General features: G+C 39.4%; 1 protein-coding gene across 1 annotated transcript in view; it reads left to right on the plus strand.

Moving 5' to 3' along the window:
* LOC140245483 (dual specificity calcium/calmodulin-dependent 3',5'-cyclic nucleotide phosphodiesterase 1A-like) overlaps nucleotides 1-17,713 on the plus strand; it is a 287,474-nt gene that overhangs the window by 266,000 nt on the left and 3,761 nt on the right. Inside the window, exons 9-15 of the mRNA XM_072325053.1 lie at nucleotides 910-1,050; nucleotides 4,590-4,690; nucleotides 9,971-10,096; nucleotides 12,917-13,018; nucleotides 14,369-14,489; nucleotides 16,412-16,493; nucleotides 17,279-17,487. Of these exons, the coding sequence (XP_072181154.1) occupies nucleotides 910-1,050; nucleotides 4,590-4,690; nucleotides 9,971-10,096; nucleotides 12,917-13,018; nucleotides 14,369-14,489; nucleotides 16,412-16,493; nucleotides 17,279-17,487 (882 nt within the window). The remainder of the gene's footprint in view (nucleotides 1-909; nucleotides 1,051-4,589; nucleotides 4,691-9,970; nucleotides 10,097-12,916; nucleotides 13,019-14,368; nucleotides 14,490-16,411; nucleotides 16,494-17,278; nucleotides 17,488-17,713) is intronic.

Raw genomic sequence — 17,713 nt, forward strand, 5'->3', positions numbered from 1 at the left:
TTATACTCACCGGCTGCCGCTTCAGCTAAAGTCAAAATTTCTCCCACAGCAAAAATCGATCAGATATTATAGTGTATCGATAACATATTATAGGTTTTCAGATTTAAGATTCAGAGCATCTGAGACTAAATTGTTGGCAATACTAATCTGGCTTTTGTTTATTTCTCGTTATAACCAAATTATGTCTTTTTGACTCCACCTCACCCACTTCCTCAATAGGCAGCAAATAGCTTGCAAGAGGGAAATGTCTAGAAATGTCGTGATACATCAGGAATGCAGCTATACTTGATTTCCCGCCGTTTTGACGAGCGCTTAATTGCTCCTTCAGTGACAAGGGGAAAACAGCAATCCGGCGCCACTAGGCAACAAATTAATTTTCTTCTTATAGAAATCTTTATAATTCTGCCCCAAACAAATACATAAATAAATGAATGAGTGAATGTATGAATGAATGAATGAATGAATGAATGAATGAATGAATGAATGAATGAATGAATGAATGAATGAATGAATGAATAAATAAATAAATAAATAAATGAATGAATGAATGAATAAATGAATGAATGAATAAATAAATAAATAAATAAATAAATAAATAAATAAATAAATAAATAAATAAATTTACCAACTTTAGAATACAAATCTCGCATGAACATAAGAAAAAGCCTCAAAACATAATCATAATATTATCGCAAAACTGCTTAGCTTAGAAACACACACGCTTATCAATTATCTTGTGCACAATTTACAAGTTTTCATACACATGGATATACTAAAAATCCAAATCCAAATCCTATCTAAATATTAAAAAAAAATCAAATTATTTAATTGTAATATATATTCTTTTTGTATGTCAATAACTAAAACTTTGTTCTCAATCTCTTTCTCTCTTTGCCTCATTTTCACCAGATTCCAAATTCAGTTCTCAGTGCTTTCCTGGATGCTATGGAGCTCGGCTACAGCAAGTACGGCAACCCTTACCACAACCTGCTCCACGCAGCTGACGTCACACAGACGGTCCATCACATGCTGGCCCGGATGGGATTAGTTGTAAGTTGAAACTACGAAAATCGAGAGCAATATTAATACTAACGACAACAGGAACAACAATCATCGTAATGATATTGATAAAAAGCATAATAATGTTAATCATAATAGTAATGACAAAGAAACTACGATAACAGAGCAATGTTATTAGCAACAACAGGAGCAACAATAATCGTAATGATATTAATAAAAAGAATACTGTAATGACAATGAAACTACGATAACAGAACAATGTTATGAGCAACATAGGGAACAACAATAATCGTAAAGATATCAATAAAAGGAATATTTATGATAATCATAGTAATGACAATGAAATATGATAACAGAGCTTTGCTATAAGCAACAACGGGAACAACAATAATCGTAATAATATTGATAAAAAGAATACTAATGATAATCATTATGATAGAGATGACAATGAAACTGCGATAATAGAGCAATGTTATCAGCAACAACGGGAGCAACAATCACCGTAAAGATATTGATAAAAAGAATACTTATGATAATCATATTGATGACAATGAATATATTCGTAACTGTAACATAATAACATGATGATTTTAGTAATGTTGATAATGATAACAGCGAAACGATAGTAAATACAAGTAGGGTGCTGTACAACAACAATGAAGCATAAAATAAATGATAATGATTATAATCATGATAAAGTAGTAATAATAATGTAAAAGTATAAATGATAATATTGATAAGCATAAAATGAAGAAGAAGAAGAAAAAGAAGAAGAAGGAAAAGAAGAAATATAGCCTTACCGATGATAATGAGGGTAATTTTCAATATCTTAATTACCATTGTCTCAAAATCTGGCCTTATTTACGCGCGGCCGCCTTTAGCAATGCAAGTACGGATCTCTATTAAAGAAATCCTTGCCATATCCCCATCATTCCTAAGGACACAATTAAACCTCTGAGTCAAGGAACATTGTGGGTAAAATAGTTTCTCTCCAATTTAGTCATCGAAAAGATCTCAAACCTAAGATATCCTGAGACCTCAGTGGTATCTGAGTCCTAGATTGCCTATGAGTATTCCAGGTATATAATGTATGTTTATAAAGTGTGTCTTACTGCTGTTTGTTTTCTTTATTGTTTGTTTGTTTGTTTGTTTGTGTGTATGTGTGTGCGTGTATGTATGTGTGTGTGTGTGTGTGTGTGTGTGTACATAATCATTTTGATTTATTGGGGCATACACAATTTCAATCGGTGAATATCATTCAGATTTCCGCAACTTGCAGTGTTCATAACTTATTAACGTTCGAAACTATTCGAGAACTAATCAGACACAGCAGTCAGTGGTAGTGGTGGCATTAATCTTTGAAAAGCATGCGATGCATTAATAACAGACAGACTGGCTGTGGGTATACTGGTTAACCAGCAAAGTCAACGCCCATGAAACGCGACAAATAGAATGAATGTCGCTAGAAGGATATCATTGTATGCGTGGTTTCCAGTGAATCGTCCGCTCCGTATTAGATGAACAGTATGTAAGTTTGTGATGGCGTTCATAGCCTCCGTGAAACGTGTCCATATTGACTAAAGAGAATTGATGAATTGCCGGTGGCATGCAGCTACTGCCTATCGATGTGAATTAAAGTAGATGAACTAAAGAATGACGAAAAAAAAATGAGTTAGGGAGAGGGGGAAAAACGGAAAGAAGAGCGATAAAATTCTCATCCTCAATCAATTACTACATTGATTACACTTGGAGAGAATTGTTTCGGCGCGAGTTTCCATGGCAACCACTACTTGGATTACCTAGCAACGCATGCGTAAATACGTGTAATCGGAGTCGGGTAGAATATAGAGGTGGCAGTGACATGATTCTCCGCGTGATAGAGCTGGAGCCGTCGGTTTGCCACGGGCGCCTCTTGTGTTATAGGAACAGAATGAAGAGATAGATAGAGAGAGAGATAAAGAAGAGAGAGAGAGAAATAGAAAGAGAGATAGAGAGAGATAGAGAGAGGGGGATGAGACAGAGAACACAAAATAATTAATGACAGCGCTTCTTTCGCGCAGCGTTTATTGAGCGTGTTGCATATAACTTCTAAATATGTGCATTTCAATCTTTATCCCGTGCAGTAGGATTTGATTTCCCACTCTTTTTCGTCCACAGTGTGAAATACACGTCAATGTCAGATTTTGTCTCTCCTAGGATATGCACAGCTTTATATTTGCTTCAGTCGCATCTGACAGCACGCGGCGATACTTATTTCGTGACGTCACTTTTAAGGGTGTCTGTATGTCGTCTTGATCGTATATACCACAGTCAAGATAAAAAGATATTTAGCAGGACATGAGAAAGGGGCGTAGTGGTTCTTTACCTCTTGAAAAGATACGTCAGTGTCGGCTTAAAAGGTGGTCAGGGTTGTTTTATTTTTTCTTAAACAATGTGGTCTTTTACTGTCTTTCTGAGAACTTGGTTAAGAGTATTTCCTACTGAGTTTGTTCCTACTGAGATACTTTCCATTTCTTGTAATTGAATTTGCAAGCATAGGAATTCGGTATGTCAGTTAGTGTCGCGCGGATGCAAGTCTCGAGACCGACATCCATGAGTCGTACAGCCCACGAGTCATACAGCCCATGAGTTCCATGATGAGTTCAACACTAAGCAGACAAGGCCCACGAGACCGACACATTAAGCCCCGTGTTGTGTATCTGTCGAACTCGCGTGCTGTTTGTACCTAGTGTCGAACTCATGGGTTTTATTTGCCTGGTGTCGAACTCATGGGCTGTATGACTCGTGGGCTGTATCACTCATGAACCTTTTTTTTTTTTCAATTTCGAACTCGCGGGCTATATGACTCGTGGGTGTCGGTCTCGTGGGATGGCCCCTGACGGGCAGCCTGATGCACGTTTTCTGGCAGTTACTGTTAACTCTGTTGCTGCGACTGAGCACTGCACCGCATAGAGGTCAGGGGGATTTCAAAAATGTGGTTTTGTGAGGGTTGAAGTGAGTGTAATAAGGGATTTCACGGTTAGCTCATGTCAGATTTGACCATTATGTTACACCACAGACTTTCAAATAGCATGGAATGGTCTTGTGATGAAACATTCTGTGTTGAAGCACGGCATCTTTGTGGTCGATTCTTAAAAATGAAATGCATGGAGAGCTTTTGTTAAACATTACTGACGAATTACATTAACCTATACGTTCTGTGAAACACATAACTTAACATTGAAGAACCTCAGTTGCGTAAGGACTCCTTTCATTTTGAAGTCAATAGCAAATACACAAAAATTCTCCTTAATTTGACCTTTACTTCGCACGTTCGCAAATCACAATCAAGAACTCGATTTGGGGGAGGGGGTTGTGTGCTATTCGGTATGGTGACGTCCGTGAGCTCCGATCGTTGGCAGAATTTGTGTGTATGTGTGTGTGGGGGGGGGGGGCAAAGATATACCCAATGCCGGTCAAATTGTGTGTGTTATGAGTTCATCCAGTGTTAAAATATTTGTTTTTCTGTCTCCCACACTTGCTTAAATCCTCTCTCTGTCTGTTTCTCTCCTGGCTTTCCGTCATAACAGCACTGGCTGACCGACCTCGAAATCCTCGCATCACTACTCGCAGCAATAATTCACGACTTCGAACACACGGGTACAACGAACGCGTTTCACGTCAATACAAGGTAGGCTCAACCACGTGACCTGCATGACTGGAGGTCGGGTAAGCGATAAGGACACATTGTGCACGCTTGATTTAATGCGCTATTGATTGTCTCGTCTTGCAGGTCATGTGTTGTGTTGTTTGGTTCGTTGTGGGTTTTTTTTTTTTTTTCGCGCCAGACGAGAATAGCGTCATTGACAAAAACAAACAGAAACGACACAAAATAAAGCAAATCGAACTCTATTTCAAAACCATTTACTTAGCGTTATACAACACTTTCCGGGATAACAGATTCTCTTTCTGATTGAAGTCAAAGAGGCGATATTTGAATAATCTAAAGTATAAAATAGATTGATTAAATCCCTTTGATTTCAGTAAAACGGCATCCAGATTTTAGTACAATACTTTCCAGGAGAGCATAAGATTCTTTTCTGATTAAAGTCAAAGACCCGATGTTTGAATAAAATCTAAAATATGAAGTACAAAATGCCTTTGATTTCAGTAAAACGGCATCAGAATTGTCTTGAGGAAAGAATCAATCTCAGTGGGAGAGGGCCGGAGCAGTAATTTTGCTCAGTACTGCTTAAAAGTCTGCTGAAGTGAATTATTATATCATTAACTTATGTATTTCTTGGTCACAGTGGAAAAACAGTAAGTCATTGTGGATGCAAACAGACTTCCACAAAGGCTTTCACGATGATTGTGGGAGACGAATATTTTTAAAGAATAGACTAAGCCATCGAAATACATATATATGTTAATATATTTTTTTTTTATATGTCATGCCCCTGCTTCAAAGCAAAATCAGTTTAAACAGAGGTGCAGCAAAACCTATTCTATCGCTGCATGCCACATTTTTTTCTTTCTTTTTTAAGTTTTGCTCCTTGGAAACTGCTTGGGTGGTTGGCCCGGAGAAAGAAGGCTGCCATCTTTAGCGGACTTGAGACATGTCATTTCGGTTGACCGCTGGGTCAATGGGGGATACGATCCTTAGAGTGTTTTTCTCCGGTCGAGCCACTGAGGCGCTCCCTTAAAGCTGCCTTGCACGCTATGCACGCAAGAGGGCGCACTTCTTCCTATTCGCCTTCCCTCCGTTCTTTGCAGCACTTTCATGTCTTGTCAGGGGGAAAAAAAAGAAGATTAACAACATGACATTTAAAAAGAAAATCTCTCGACAGCGAAGGGTAGGAGTGTCTCCAGCGAATGGGTCGTTATCTGCCGAGCGTCGCAGCGATGCGAACACACGAAGCTGAAGTGGCTATAGGTCAAAATGGCGGGGAAGGGACTTTACTTCAACCTTGATTTGATTCAATCTTGATTATCATGCTGCCTTCTCCATCCACGCACAAAGCTGTCGTATCGCATGGCAGCCTGTACTTCTTACCTAATCGTTGCTTCGCTTTAGTAAAAATTTCTAGTAGGTTTATATAAAGATAGGAAAAGACATGTTTTATGGACTGGCTGACCATGTCAACTCCAACAATGATGCAAATCATATGGTACAAATGAAATAATCAGGTAGTAATCTATGAGTGTTTATACCTTTTATGCCACTTTATCTTCGGTGAAATCACCCTCTCTGTCTAAAGTGATATAATTGGACCGGTTTCAAGTTTACTTCCTTCTTTATCTGTCGTTCTGTATTTCTCCTTTTCCATCTCATTTTTTTTCCTCACTGTTCACGTTGAGGTAAAGCTCATTGTTCTCATTCTTCCTTCAAATTTTTTAATCTACTCAGCCTATTTCTTTCCTCATCGGCTTTTTTGCTCGTCCTTCATGTTATTTTGTTTGTACTTTGCTTCCTGTTCTCCTGTTGTCATTTTTATCATCGTCGTTATCATCCTCAACCTTACCTTTCCAATCCCTTATTTTGTATCAGTACCCCCATTGCCTTCCCAAACCTTGTTCCCCATCCTCCATTATCATCCTCTTAATTTTCTTCTTTTGGTAGTAAAACTGCTAGCTACAGCATCGTTTATCCCTCTAATGAAGCTACTGCTCTGCCCAATACGAAACATCATACTGGCCTTTAATCCAAAACACCAGCGACCTTTAACCCTCGGCTCTCTCGTTCCGATATGCGGCAATCTGTCAGGCAGCGTCGCTGTTTTCACATCTTAGGCAGATATGACGCAGGGGACCGGTAACCCTACCCTGATTAGGCAGCGAACGAGGAATCCAGTCTATTAACGACGCACGTACAATGCGCGCGCACTTTACTTACATTTATTTTTTTCTTCCCGTACATGATAATACATTAAAAAAAAAAAAATGTTGCCATTTTAAGAAGAGTACACAATGCGTGTACATTGAATGAGTCGATGTGAAAAGGCCGTAGTACCCACACTTAGCGGTACCAACCTCTCGAACTCTGTTCACTTCTAATTGACTGTGTAAATATTGAAGCGTATTCTGCGTGCTCGAGTGAAACTTGTGCATCTTTGCATGGTGCTAGCCGGAAGGATTCCGTTTATTCTGAAATCAGTGCGATATGGAGAAATCGAGAGTTCTGCCAGGTTCGGGAGAGCACGCGGTTGGTATCGATCACCCTCTTGATTAGTTCACTATCTCGTCGGTCACGAATAGCAGACGACCAGACGCGGCTGTGGGTTTTAGCGCGTTATCATTCCATCTTGTCTGCGACGTCACGTGATCACTATTCGCTGCATTATAGCGGGAAGGAAAGAAAAGGTCGCGTGAAGCCACAGGAATAGCTTTTGATACCAACTCAAAGCACTGAACATTCACTATAAAGCTACATTTCTCATTACGCTGCGGTTCCTCCTGTCAGAATTGATTAACCAGACACATAATAAAACAAAAGGTCAAAGGTCACTATTTATTGATGAAGATAGATAATCGGTACCGTGGTATAATCATGATATTTAAAGTCACTTAATCCAAAATCCGCTTTACACAAGTCATTGAACAATAAATGTCACGGTATATTATCCAAATTCAGAGGACGGGACCGACACGACAAAATGCAAATACATAAGTCGATTCCGATGCAATTGAACAGTATTTGCTCCTAGTTTGATTTAATGTCATGACTGTGGTACTCATATAGCATTACTTGCTGTGTAGTGAGCTGTTTTATAGCTGTTAGAAATATTGCGATAGCACTGAAAGAGCCGTGTTTAAACTTTTCCTTCAAATTATTATGAAAGTGCGACTTTGATCTCTCTCTTTCTGAGACAAGTTTAGATTCTGATACAAGCAGGGGTATATTTTTATTTTCTAGCATTTTCATATCATTTAGCTCAAATGAGATTACTTGCATTTCTAAACAGTACTGAATTGATTCTAATTAATTTCACAGTCTTTTCGGGCAGTCCCTGGTCGAAGCATGGTCAGGGTGTAGCAATTCGCTCGTATCATCTTATTGTTTGTTTCGTATTTCACATGCTGCAGCTGCTGCATGGTCATGTATAGGCCCTACTCTATGATGTTTGTAAGATCTAATCTAGCATTTTAAGTCGTGTGGAATAATAATTGGAGAGGAGGAAAAGGTGAAAGAGGAAGTAGAATGGGAAGAATCGAGGAAATAACTAGATGGCAAACTTACTAGGCCTACTGGCAAGAGAACTAAGATAATGTTTCATAGAAACAAAACTCCATGGAATAAGTTTACAGGTATTTCTTGTTTTCATCCTGGTTTTGCCTTGTAAGGAAAGCGTAATGATGCATTTCTACACCATACGGAATGGGGATTTAGCCATGAAATGCCCTGTAAAGCCACGCCGCATTTTAACGAGCACTTGGAAGCCTTGCGCATTCCAAGCCACGAGGATTTATTTTCTAAGATCAGACAGCAATCCACCGAGATTCGGATGGCATTGGATTTCGCGGTGCATAAAGCACGCCCCCTCCAGTCCGCAGTGTGCAAGATGCCAATTTGCGTCCTGTTCGTGGATTCTTTTTCATCCTCGTTCTTTTGTAGACATTCCAAACACAAATGTCCCGACCACACTTGACAGAACCAAAAAAATGAAAACATGCTATTTTCTCATGTTGGAATGAAAAAGAAGAAAAAAAATAGAAAGGTGCGTATATTTTGCTTTATTCTGAGGAAAGTAAGAATGTGAAACTTGAACACATAGAGTATAGCTTGCATTATGACTTGTTTGTTTTGGTTGGACGCTAAAGCAGCAAGGAATCACTCGAACGAGGAACCACGGATCAACGCTCGTGAGTCTCCTTCGAAGGACGAGGCAGTGATAGTGAAAAGCCTTTCCTAGCTCTTTATGTGCCACGGTGTAAACCCCCAGTGTGCCACATTATTCTGAGACAGCAACGAAGTCATGCTTTGGGAAAACATTCTTTCTTTTAAAATCGATGTAACTTTCATAGATTTTTGTTACCCTCGACATGTAATAAGCAAAGCTGTAGAGACAATGCCAAGCGTTGCTTTGATGTAAATTCTATGACAAATCTATGATTATTTTCCTTTCAAATGACCTGTAGCTACGGAGCCATGACTTCTGCTAACAAAACAGTGACAGAAGCTTATAGAATTTACGAGCAAATCCGCCTGATAGTCAATCATCGCATTAAATGCGAGCTACATGTGACAGGATTGGAATCGCGAAAAACGCTTTCAAGGTGCTGTGGCATTTGGCGATTTATCGATTGGTTTGGGCGGGTTTGTGCGTTTGAGCAGAGCATGCGAACTTGGCACACCGTCAACTTTTGTATTGCCGGGCTTGCGAACACGGCTCATAAAGAGCTAGCGGGATATTTCCGTTGTCCTGTTTACTGAGCCGCGACAGCTTCTCCGAAAAACATAAAAATGGGAATTAAACAAACAAACTGAGCATTCTTGGACAATGTTGGAAGCACAACAGTTTGACTTTATTCCCCATATACGTGTGGAAGTGGTCCTTCTATTCGGGTTCACCACGAAAAACAGAATGTTTACCTGTGAGTTTGAATTGTTTTCGCAGTACATGGAAAATTTGCGCTGTGTTTAAACGCTTTTCCTTCCACCCCTAAAAAGCACTTTAAGCAGGGGTTCGCACTTTAAGCAAGGCTATACATGTACTTCACTTCGACCACTTCTGTGTCTTTTTACTACAATATATAATTACTATAAGGTCCTCAATTATTGTATGCAGTCTTTTCATTTCACAATGTTCTGTTTACCTTATTCTCTGTTACCAAAGGAAGTGAAACATATGTGTTTTGTCCAAAAATGAAATAAACTTTGAAATGAATTGAATTGAATTATATTATAAACTAAGATAAAGAAATAAGTAGATAATATCTGATATTAACAGCGCCCTCTCTTGTCACGCCCCAGGTCAGACATGGCGATGTTTTACAACGACCGAGCCGTGCTGGAGAATCACCACATAAGCAGCTCGTTCAGACTCATGCGTGACGACGAGCGGAACATCCTCGCCAATCTGTCGAGAGAGGAGTACACGTAAGTTCGTTGACCCTTCCACATCATGTTCAAGTTGCATTATTTGTATTATTTATATTTCCTAACAGTTGTGCGTGATCACGAGCATACCCATGCTTGCATGTGTGGCTGTGGCGAGTATAACTACTTTGTAAAAACATGATACGTGAGCATTTAAGATTCCATCACTTTCTTACTGTCGGTCCTATTATGATGGAATCTCTGCCTCTTTCTTAGGCTGAATTTGCTCCTTTTATCAGTGCATATTCTCGCCAGGCCGTCATAACGTAGATAAAAGCGAGTTTGTTTTACATGCTATTCGTCTCTTTCTGAATCAGATCCATCCCAACCCTCGTCAACGAAACGTCAATCTCTATAGGCGGATAATAATAGCAATAATGATAAGGTCTTATCTGATATCCAGGGTAACCTCTTCAGTGTTGCCACTGCTCTGCCAGAGGGTCCTGCCATTAATTATTATTACCCCGGCGTTGCCAGGTACCCATTTATACACCTGGGTCGAGAGGCTGGGACATTGTGGATAAAAACATCTTGTCCAAGGACGTAAGCACTGGACGGGAATCGAACTCAGGTCCTCCGATTGGGAGTCGAGAGTCTTATCCACAGCGCCCCCTCCTATCATTGTACTTAATGCCTCACCCAGTTACCCTTTTCAGATGGCTTCACTTACAGTTTATATCCCCCCCCCCACACACACACACACACACGGTTTACTTCATCTAGGCACAAGGTATTTCCTAAACCTGTTACAATAAAACTTTGCCTAAGTTCTTTTCATTAAAAAAAAAGCAGTCAAATACTCCATGTCCCATCATGCTTCAAGTCCCATAACCCATTTCCTTCTTTCCTTCCCCACCTTTATCAATCTTTAATACAGTCAAGTACTTTAAGACGGTACGGGCTCGGACACCTTCCGCGGGGCAAATTAGTGCGCGGCCGTTATAATCTCAAACGAATTCAGAGTCACCCGTTCTACACGTGTCTCTCCTTTCATGTTTGTACTGTTCATTTATTTATACCGTCAACTCAAGACAGAACACGTTCATTCTTGCCACCATGTTGCGAGCGAAGGTAGGATCAGGCCCCATAGCTGACAATGGCGACACGGTTCAGCGTGGAGTCACTATCGAAAGACAAAAATGGGCACATGTATGTGTCGAAAGGCGATTAATTTTAATGATCTGTTGTGGTTGTTGTTCTTTTCATCTTCTTCAGTTTCTTTGTTTAGTGAGAAATAATTCTTTCTTGAGGGAACGGCCCGTGTTTATCACTGTTCCATTCGCAAGATCAGCTCAGATAACTCCAGGAAAGTACTCTACGAACCAATTGCAGCTTCTGACAAGCGCCGACCACGGTTCAAGTGTTATCCAATAATTATTCATCTCGAATACTTGTTCCGCTGAGCTGTTAATTCTTGCCAGATTAACACATGACAAGATACACAGTCAAGCTTCTCAATGTGTCACGCATTCACGCATTTCCGCTAGCACATCATTCCCATCTCATCTAGAGTGTGTGACGTCTCGGTGATCAAACACAGCGAAAACTTCTGTCCCAAAGTATAACGCTGCACACGCAATTTCACGCCATGCTGGTCAAATGGAGTACAATGTGTGTAAGATTCGCTCATTGGTGTTGCGGCGTGCGCGCCAAATGCACGAAATTCGTCCCGCATCATACTTCTGAGCAGACGATGCACACGGCCTCCCCTACTAATCAGCCGTTGAATAAACAACTTTCCGCACCTCGGTTTCTCGCCTGCTTCCACGGCGGTAATGGGGTGCGAACGACGATCATATCTGGCATGTCGGGCTCGTCACGATTCACTGAGGCAACATGTTGTGGTGACATAAAAAGCAAAACGATGTAAACTACGAGACTGAGCCTAGGCATGTTGCTCCGTAGTTCGCGGCGGCCAGCTACGCTCGTGTGCGCTAGATAAACTTGTCGCTGCCATGGCTTATGTTTTGAAAGGATTGAGTGATGTGTGATACACTTTACCCGACTGTGTCTGTCGACGTAACTCCTTTCCAATAGTCAGCTTAAAAGACCAGAAGTCATCCTTTCCGATTTCAAACACATTATCGCACTGTGACGATAGCCAATGGCATTAGGATAGCATAGTTGTTTATTGATGCTCAGACTGAGAAAAAAAAGACGGAATGAAATCTTTTTCCACTTTGCAAGACGTTTGGTACATAGGTAAAACAATTTTAAGTACGAAGGCTTGTGTAGGTTATTATTTTCGCACCTTTCTCGTATTTCAACAAAAAGATAACTATCTTGAAACACGTTGCCGTCCTGTCAAGGGCAAGTGTTTTGCCTTCAACAACAAAACAAAACCTTAAGTGATTATTACTGCTTATGAGCGCACCCTGAACCTGCCTTGGTAGGTCATCATATACACGAAAACCTTCAGATCCCTTTCTCACGATATAATAAAGCGCCTATTGATCGCGTTTGGATTTACATAATACCGCGAGGACGTCTTTTTTCCCCCAGATGATTTCCCAAACTTAGTGTCATTTCTAAACGGTAAACCTATCATCAGATAGAGCAAAAAGTTACCTTTCCAAATTGAAAGACTTCACACTTGTTACACAATAAAAGAAAATATTCTGAAAGTTACGATGAGATATATCCCATGCTTTCTCAGTATTTCCTTTGTTTTTAGCAGCTTTATTTGAAAATATCTGAAATTAGCAAAAATGTAGTTAACTCCTTTTGCCATCAAACTCTTCAAATCATTTTCTACAGAGATGTGCGTTCTCCACATATAAATTGCAAACAATGTTTACTTTTGATCTTCTTCCTTTCCAGGGACCTGCGGAACATGGTGATAGACATGGTGCTGGCTACGGACATGTCGTTCCATTTCCAGCAAATCAAACAGATGAAATCCATGATCTCCCTCACGGAAGCGTAAGTAGAAGGAAAGGGTGGAAGAAAAAAAAAAAATAGCAGGTTGTGAGCCCTGTTTCATAAAGCTGTTCGTAAAGTCACGCATGACTTTACGAACGACTGGCATATTAACGCCAAAATTTGTGCATTTTTTCCCCTTATACGTTCTAACAAAGTACGACTGTATGTCAATATTCTATCTATATCGGGCAAAAATACTCTTTCAACTAAAAACGTGTGTTAACATGTAAGAATAATCATGATCATCTGCAAATTCCAACTTTAAGTATTGAAAATAACAATGATTATGAAACCCACTTGGCTTGCCATATCCCAGTCGTTCGTAAAGTCGTGCATAACTTCACGAACAGCTGTATGAAACAGGGTCCTTGTGGCACTGTCATTCAGGGATACGTTGACGAAACTTTCAGGTCAACTCTTATTTGCCGTCTTCTAAATTTTCACAAATAGCGTCCGAAGAGTCTGTTCTATTTGTCCGGTTGCCTTCCCTTATGGGCGTTTGTCTTTGATGCCTTCTGAAAAACATGGATTATAAAAACGATGATAGTTAAATTTATGTTGTCTCATGATGTCCCAGAAATCATGAAACCGAAAAAAACAACAACACTGTATCCCACAAGAGGGCATACTTTCTACTGTTGCCCTCTCTTCTTTTTAGATATACTAGTATATAATTTTATTCTTGTAATTGTTGTAAGTAATTATTAATGTTATCTTTATTACTGTAATAATCATGATAATATTTAGGATTATGATTGATATCAAGTTGTAAAAGTGCCATCATTATCTCATAATCAGTAAGTCTTGCATCATTTCCACAAATAATAATTGTTGCTGTTTGTCCTCTTATCATTATCTTTATTGTCATTGTTGTTGTTAGTATTGTCATTTGTTATTACCATTATCATTATCATTTTAATCATTTTGATTATCTTTGTTATATTTTATTATCATTGCTATTGTTCACATACTCTTGGTACGACAGTGATAATAATCATGATAATAATCTTCACCACCCATACTTAAATGGGGATACGCCTTGGGAGCGTGGAAACTGATATTTCTAGTCATTAACGTACTGGATATCTTATGTTTTCCATTTTTATGCACTGTCATGTTTTATCTCAGTATTGTTGCATACTTCGTGGTTGCTCTGTAGGGCCGTATTTAGAACAGTTGGCAGACTATAAGGTGTACCGTGCTTGAAGATTTATTAGAAAAATGAATGAATGAATGAATGAATGAATGGATGAATAAGAAAATGAATGAATGACTAAATCATTATCATTATCATTGTTGCTATCGTAATTGGCCTCATCATCACCATTAATAATGATATTTACACCTCAGACTGGACAAGCCCAAAGTGATGGCACTGGCCCTGCACTGTGCGGACATCAGCCACCCAAGCAAAGAATGGCGATTTCACTATAAGTGGACCACTCTACTTATACGCGAGTTCTTTAGACAGGTGAGAATATGCATGTATATAAGGAAGGAGTATATTATATCGCTAGGCGCATGTCTGTCTTTTTGTGGTATAAGAGGTACCTGGCTCCAACCCATACCTGACCTGTAAATACTTTTCCATAGAATCGTGCGTTACTTATGAGTAGAATTTTTGTAAAATGATGTATAGAAGAATTAATGGATGTAAATGAATCGAAAGAATGGCTTGTATTTAGAGAGAATTCAAAGTTCAATTGTGGGTTTATGACATCATTTGTGTGGTACCCTATTAAAGCAACTTGTTTCCTAACAATCCAGATTTTTTTCTTTATTTTAGTTATGCCTTTTTTGGGAGGATGGGGGGTGATGAGACATTATTTTTTTGTTTGTTTACTTGTTTCTAGCGTGAAATTGGTTGATGAAAGTTGTTTGGTGGAAAATGAATATTCGTTTTTTGATAAAAACAAAAACTAGGAAGCGCTCGGAGAGCACAGCCCTTGGCCAGAGCATGTCATTTCTCCTAAATGCCATGGAACTTATGCAATATTGAAATTATAAAGAATTTTTACGTCGATTTATTTTTTATTGCAACTGATTGACAAAGTGCCCTACACCGACGTAAATAAGCCCCGCATAATCTGTGCTTATTTGCTTCGAGATGTAGGGTAATTTGTCAATCAGTTGCAATGATGCAATAATTGTCGTTTTCGTAGTCGACGATATGTGATATTTACCTGTTAACTATTTCTGGATCACCACCAGCTTAAGAGTATTGCTAGATTTCGTTCAAATTTTGTGTGACATCACATTATCTATGAGCATATTATGATGACGTTACCCTTTTATTTTGGACTAATCATCCCGGGTACTCTTCGAGGACGGGAAACGTGATGAAATATCGAAGTATTCTATAGGTTCACTACAAACAGTTCCTATAAGATATATCCAGGGCCATGTTTTATAACGCTGTTCGTCACGTTACCTACGACTTTACGAACAATTTATTATAGCAAGGCAAGTGGGTTTCCTAATGATTGTTAATATCAATAGCTAAAGCTGAAATTTGCAGATGATGATTAGTTTTACTCGTTGAAAGGTTTTTAGTTGAAAGTGTATTTCTGTCCCAATGTAGATGAAATATTGACATACAGTCGTAGTTTGTTTAAACGTAAGGAGAAAAAATGGGCACACATATTGGCACTTCATATTCAAGTCGTTCGTAAAGTCATGCGTGACTTTTACAAACAAATTTATGAAACAGGGCCCAGTTTGATAAAGAATTTTTCATGGCAACTGATTGACAATTGCCCTTTATTGACGTATATAAACACGTATATATATATATATATATATATATATGACGTATATAAAAAAAAAAATCATGTGCATACATACTCGAGTGGGACTCAAACCTACGACTTCCTGATTGCTAGACAGGCCCATCGAGATTTCACCCGACAGCCAGTGATGGTTTTAATCTCTTGTAGTAGCGGGCACTGCGTATTATTAAACTTAAAGAATTGAGAACAAACAAACAAAATGTCGACAAAACCTGTAACCTCTTTGGCGGAGGTATCTGTCGACAGAATGAGGGCAGGTAGTGTGTCTTTACAGTCTTGGCCCAAATTCACGAAGGTGGTACAATCTTTGTCCATATTAAACCATGGACAAAGACATGGGGCGTCAAGTGTCGCATGGCCTATTTCGTTACGAAATCAGTCATTTCGTTATGAAATGTTAACATTTCGTCGACGAAATGACTGATTTCGTAAGGAAATAGGCCATGCGACACTTGGCGCTCCATACAAAACTGCGGTTTTTGTCCATGGTTTCAACCATGGACAAAGATTGTACCACCTTCGTGAATTCAGACCATTAGGTTTGATTCCCATCGATTCCATTGACCTCCTTCTTGAATGTGTGTCCTTTGTTCCCGACATTCAGGGCGACAGAGAGCGAGAAATGGGCTTACCGATCTCACCTTTGTGCGACAGAAATTCCACGCTGCTAGCAGAGTCGCAGATTGGTAAGGAATGTTACTGTTAGAAGAGACGTGGAGGTGTCGTGGCCGAGTGGATAAGAGCGCACGTCTCTGAATCACAATGAGCGTGATTTAGGTTCGTGGGTTCGAGCCCCACGAAGTCCGACACGTTTGCCCTTCAGCAAGGCACTTTGTCCACATTGCTGCTCTCTACCCAGGAGTATAAATGGGTACCCGGTAGGATGAGAATGTTCAGTTTATCAGCATGTGCGCGCCTGTAAAATGGCTGCGACTGGCTGGAATGCTCCCCAGGGAGTGGAGAGTGAGCACTGTCAGTGCTGGCGAGAAATAATGTATCCAGACACCGGGGTAATAATAGTATGTATGCGCTTTGAGCACTCTACAAAGTGGATTTAGCGCAATATGAATTCATGCTATTATTATTATTGTTAATATTATTATCATCACTGTCATCATTGTTATTATTATTATTATTATTATTATTATTATTATTATCATTCCCAAATCAGTAAATAAATTATTTTTTTTTTTTTGCTTTACAATTTAGATAAGCAAATCAACAACTTAACACACATGATTATTTCTGTTGCAATTTTGGATAACATATAATCATGACAAACCATTACTTTACCTTGCAATACACACTCTGAGATGAAGTCAGTAATTTAGTTTACTTAACTTACTGTCACCTTATCTTCCACTTAGGCTTGCAGTAAATTAAAAAAAAAAGCAAAATGTAACAATAAGTAAGGAAGTTTGGAATATTAAATGAATGAATATGTATGAAATACACGATCTTTTTTAAACAGGGTTCATCGACTTTATCGTGGATCCAAGTATGCTGGTATGCGGAGATATGATAGATCGGATACTAAGAGAAGAGCTGCAATCCGCCTCGAACTCGCCCTCCGCAGACAGCGTGGTGCGGAACAAGCGAAACTCCATCCCGATGGCCCGCCCGTGCTCTGCGCCGCGATCCGCGAGCGTCCCGGCCCCGGCCAACAACAATAGCATGAATGTAAGAAGTAGTGTAAAGTTAGCAGGATGGACAAAAATGGGTGGGGCCACACAATTTGTATACGAGTGAGATGTTCCCTGTTTATACTCCATTTTTTTAAAGGAGGGACCACTGACCAGAAGAGCTCATAGATAATAATTATCCACTCGACTGCTATCCTAAAAGACTAGGGCATCAGATATTAGTGAGAATTTAAGCAAAATGATTGCTACAATATATTAACTTC

The sequence above is a fragment of the Diadema setosum genome, chromosome 22 (assembly GCF_964275005.1).
Source record: "Diadema setosum chromosome 22, eeDiaSeto1, whole genome shotgun sequence".
Lineage (NCBI taxonomy): Eukaryota > Metazoa > Echinodermata > Echinoidea > Diadematoida > Diadematidae > Diadema > Diadema setosum.